This window comes from Otolemur garnettii, unplaced genomic scaffold (assembly GCF_000181295.1).
Source record: "Otolemur garnettii isolate 467f Iridium unplaced genomic scaffold, OtoGar3 scaffold00076, whole genome shotgun sequence".
Lineage (NCBI taxonomy): Eukaryota > Metazoa > Chordata > Mammalia > Primates > Galagidae > Otolemur > Otolemur garnettii.
This window is the reverse complement of record NW_003852471.1, coordinates 4,473,934-4,478,998: the sequence shown is the minus strand read 5'-3', so window position 1 is coordinate 4,478,998 and position 5,065 is coordinate 4,473,934. Positions and strand designations below refer to the sequence as shown.

Here is a 5,065-nt window from a genome sequence, read left to right as displayed (position 1 = left end):
CTATTTTTTGGTTGCAGCCGTCATTGTTGTTTGGCGGGTCCGGGCTGGGGATTCGAACCCGCCACCTTAGGTGTGTACGTGGCGGGCGCCTTAGCTGGTTGAGCTATAGGCGCCGAGCCAAAATCTGGATTATTTCTTTTGAGAAATGGTAACATTTGGCTAGTTCTGGCCTGCTGGTCTAAATTCCCCTGCCTATGGGATCCTGAGCCACCCAGGACTGCAACAGCAGTCACAAAATGAGAGGAAGAAGGGGTGGGGGGAACTCAGTAGAGCCTGGGGCGCCAGGGCCAGGACCACCTAGGGCAGATGGAAGCTGAGGTGAACTTAGGCTCTGAGCTCCATTGTCCCAATAGGATTTCACTTGAAAAACACAAATTCAAAGATAAAATTATTGGCCTGATGGCCAATAAAACATGAAAAAATGCTCAACATCTCTAACTATCAGAGAAATGCAAATCAAAACCACAATGAGGTAACAGCTAACTCCAGTGAGAGTGGCCTTTACCAAAAAGTCACAAACAACAAATTCGGGCGTGAATGTGGAGAGATGTGAACCCTTATACACTGCCAGTGGAGCTGCAAACGAGGACAACCTCTGTGGGAAACAGTACGGAGATACCACAGAGAACTAAAAGTAGACCTGGATTCAATCACTATTGGGCGTTTACCCAAAGGGAAAGAAATGCTCCTATCACAAAGACACCTGTACTAGAATGTTTACAGCAGCCCAATTCATAATCACAAAGAACCAAGCCAAGTGCCCATCACTCCACGAGTGGACTAATAAAATGCGCTATCTGTGTACCACAGAATACTAACCTGCCATTACAAGAACAGCGAAGTAGTACTTTTTCTAACAACCTGGATGGAACTGGAGACCATTCTTCTAAGCAAAGTATCACAGAAATGGAAGAACAAACACCACATGTGCTCACCATTAGATTGGAACTAATCGATCAACACCTGCGTGCACATGTGGGAGTAAAACTCAAGGTGGGAGCAGGGAGGAGGGGGGTAAATTCCAGGTGGTGGGCACACTTACAACCTTGACTCAAACTATACAAAAGCAATTCATGTACACCCTAATGTTTGTACATTTAATAATACATGGTATTCTGAAATTAAAAAAAGGATTTCAAGGCAGCATCTGCAGAGTGTGAAATGTAAAGCTTGAGGCCTGAGTGTGGGTCCCTGTGCAGTGGCACTGTCATACACGCAGGTCGTTGGTCGTGCCTACTGTGCCCGACTATTGAATTGGCTGTGCCATATCTTCTGTATACAAAGAGAGAGGCCATTAGGTCTCACTAGATGCTTAATTAATATGGACTCTTACTGAATTTATTCAAAATATGATTTCCCTACTGGTTCTTCACTAATACACACACACAACTACTTAAGTCCTATAAAAACACAGAAAACTTAATAAAACTTTATATTTAGAACACACTGTCTAAGAAATTAAGAAGGTGTGATTACATTTTAAAAATATTTCTCTTTATTCAAAAATGTTTAGAATTAAAAATATTGCAATGAAAGGGGATATGCTTTAGGTGTTGAGAAATTTTTAATTACATAAAATAACCTCATTATTGGTTAGTGTTAGATACTTGGGGCATTTGAATATCTAGCCATGATAATTATTAGTCTTACAATTTATGCTGTTTCTAGATTGTTTATTTTAGTAGAAAACAATGGCTCAAGCAGCTAAGGCACCAGCCACATACACCTGAGCTGGCGGTTTCTAATCCAGCCCGGGCCTGCCAAACAACGACAGCTGCAACCAAAAAATAGCAGGGCGTTGTGGCGGGCGCCTGTGGTCCCAGCTACTTGGGAGGCTGAGGCAGGAGATTCTCTTGAGCCCAGGAGTTGGAGGTTGCTGTGAGCTGTGATGTCACGGCACTCTACCCAGGGGGACAGCTTGAGACTCTGTCTCAAAAAAAAAAAGAAAAGAAAAGAAAACAACCCAGGTATGTGTAGCTGGATCGTGTGCATGCCTAATTCTCTTGGTTACCCAACCTGGGGACAGTCACCTCCTTTACCTCCATGGCCAGGACTGAGGCCTGGTGACACAGGGGGGCTCTACACCCTGCAGTGCTCTTAGAGGACACGCCAGCAGCTGCACTTTCCAGCTCGTTAGAGGACGAGGAGCCCCACCATTACAAACCTTCGTTTGCAGTTCCTCTTGATCGTGTTTATACTTTTGGATCATTTGTTCGTGTTTTTCTTTTTCAATGTCAAGTTCCAGCTTTGCTTCCTTCCTAAAGAGAACAGCTTGCTCCTCAAAGTCCGCGAGGTGTTGAGCTCTTTCCTTGGCGAGTTCAGCTTTAATCTAGAAGATAGCATTTAACACACACAAAAAACCATTTTGCCTTGAAATAAATACAGTGAGCTCATTTACGGTTAATTCTTAAGAAATTTTAACATTACATTTTTGACTATTTACAAAATTCTAGTATTAAAGACACTGAATTAGAACTTGGACCAGATATTCTAACACCTTCTAAGACCTTTTAAGACCTGAAAAATTAATAGAGAAGTTAGAACTATCTATTATGACAGTTTTCAGGGGAAAAAAAGCCTGGTCATCTGTTCATTTATACTAGAAACTCAGTCTTTGCCAGTAACTCATAAGAGAAAATTAACAAAACAAAACAGAATCTGAGGCCCTTAGACTAAGTTCCGCTGAGAACTCAGAGGGGATACAAAGTACAAAGATTGATTATTCAAATGGCCTTTTCTTGATGGAGGTCACAGAAAGTTTTGGAGTCATAGACTATCATTTTAATGTGACTGAGGCTGGAAAGATGATTAAAGGAATACAATAGTGATGCCTGCACCGATGGTCCCCTGCTTGAAACGTTTTGACCTTTGATTTTTTTACTTTATGATGCTGGGGAAGCAATGCACCTTCAGTAAAAGTTGTACTTCGAGTTTTGAATTTTGATCTTCTCCCAGGCCACTGACAGGAGACACGGTATCTCTCGGGATGCTGGGCAGCGGCAGAAAGCTGCCGCCCCGGTCAGCACGCCAGCATGAGGGCAAACACCCCAGACTCCTCGGTGTGCGCACTGTACTGCCTGCATTTTGAGGGGACTGCATCCCGTCGTGTCTACAACATGCCCATTTTTGATGTACAGTATCTTCGACTCTCTGTGGGTTTACTGACAGGTAACCTCATTATAAGTCAGAGAGGGTCTCTATCCACATTTTGATTCAGAATCACAGTGCTGGAAGGGGTCTTAGAAATCCCCTACATCAGTTTCTCATGCTTATGTGAATTGTGGAAAGAGTAAACAAGGTCTGTGGATGCAGATGGAGCTGAGTTTAAATCCCAGCTCTAAATTCTGGCCTTGCCACTTGCTGAGTGATCTTAAGTTTGTGACCATAACCTCTCCCACTGGTATTATAAATTGTTCCCTTAGGGGTTGCTATGAGGATTAAATGAGGTGAAGCTTATGCATAAAGCTGTAGCATGAGCAGAAATTCTACAGGCAGTGGAGATTACGTCCACGATCCGATCTTTCCGTCTGTACTAGGAACCTGTATGAAATGCCCATCTGCTGTGTGCCTCACACCTCCAGACACCATAATTCACTACTTTCCCAGCAGGCATTTCCATTTTCAGACAGTGCTAAGCATGAAGCAGGTTTTCCTGTCATCGAGCCAACATCTCTTTCTGTGTGGTTTTTAACCACTGGTGTGAGCCCTGCCTACTGAAGGAAGAGAGAGAAAAAAATCCACCATTACTGGATCCATTCACTCCGGGGAGCTCATCTGGTGAGATTAGAGAAGGGATCCCAGTGACAGGCTGACTCTAGATTTACACTGTACCGTGAATGCAAACTAAGAGGGGGGAAGGGCGGCAAAACTGGGGGAAACTGTCAATCTGATCACGTGTGTCAGGCCACCAAGCAAAGGAAAGAGGTCAACCTGAATTTCTCAAAGGGACACTGACACCAGGGTGTCAGGGTGCCAGGACACAAAAATATTTTTAAGAAGTTTATAGACAGCCCTTTACATTAAATAAAATGTAGACAGAAGACTAAGCTCAGTATAGGTCAATTGGTTTTATTGCCCTGGGTATAGTACTGTAGCATCTGCCCCAGGCCATGTGAATATATTTACATGGTATTCAATGCAAGGACTAAATTTATTTTGGCTCTCTCAAAATAAATTCTGGATTGTCTGGGTAGAAGACTACTAATATCTCTTAGGAACATTATAGAATTGTTTGGATGGGCTATTCTCAGACTGCTAAAGACAAGGAAAGCTTCAGAGCTTCCCAGAAAATGATATGAGGCTACAGGTGGAGAGGAAGGGGACTCTGATGTTTCTGGGGCCCTGTACAGCTCAGTGTGTTTACTTTCCCATGTAACCTGTCTCTAAATGCATCTACACAGCCTAGTAGGTAAGAGCATGGGCTTGGAATTTATTTAGTTTAAAAATATTTGGGTGAAGGGCTTGACTACAACTTGAACTTTACCTTAGAACTAAAAACAATGTGACCTAAATATGTGTTCTGTCATAATTAATCCGAAATAAATAAAGAACAATATTTTGGGATTTTTCCAGATAATGTTTGGTCAGTGATTTCTAATTTAATTCCATTATGGTCAGAGAAAAGACTTCGTATGATTTGAATCCTTTTAAACTTATTCACTTATTTATAGCCCCCAATACGGTCGATTTTGGTAAATCTTTCATGTGCACTTGAGAAGGACATGTATTCTGTTAAGTGGAGAATTCTACAAGCATCAGTTAGGTCAAACTTGTTAACAGTATTCAATATATCTCTTTAAAATAAATTATTCTACTTTCTGTAGTATATTTCCTTACCAGTATTTTGGCTATTTTTATATCAATTAATGAGAAAGGGATATTGATATCCGAGACTCTAATCATGGCTTTATTTCTCTTTGCAGTTCTATTAGATTTTGCTCCATGTACTTTTAAGTTTTGCTATTAAGTGAATAAACATTTAGGGTTATTATGTACTTCTGGTGAACTGACTCCATTATCATTTTGAAATGACCTTTATCCCTGGTGATATTTTAAATATTCTGAT

General features: G+C 41.6%; 1 protein-coding gene across 1 annotated transcript in view; it reads right to left on the bottom strand.

Annotated features, from left to right (window-relative positions):
* Positions 1 to 5,065, bottom strand: part of LEKR1 (leucine, glutamate and lysine rich 1) — a 153,190-nt gene that overhangs the window by 19,997 nt on the left and 128,128 nt on the right. The window contains exon 10 of the mRNA XM_012807808.1: positions 2,165 to 2,329. Within this exon, the coding sequence (XP_012663262.1) occupies positions 2,165 to 2,329 (165 nt within the window). The remainder of the gene's footprint in view (positions 1 to 2,164; positions 2,330 to 5,065) is intronic.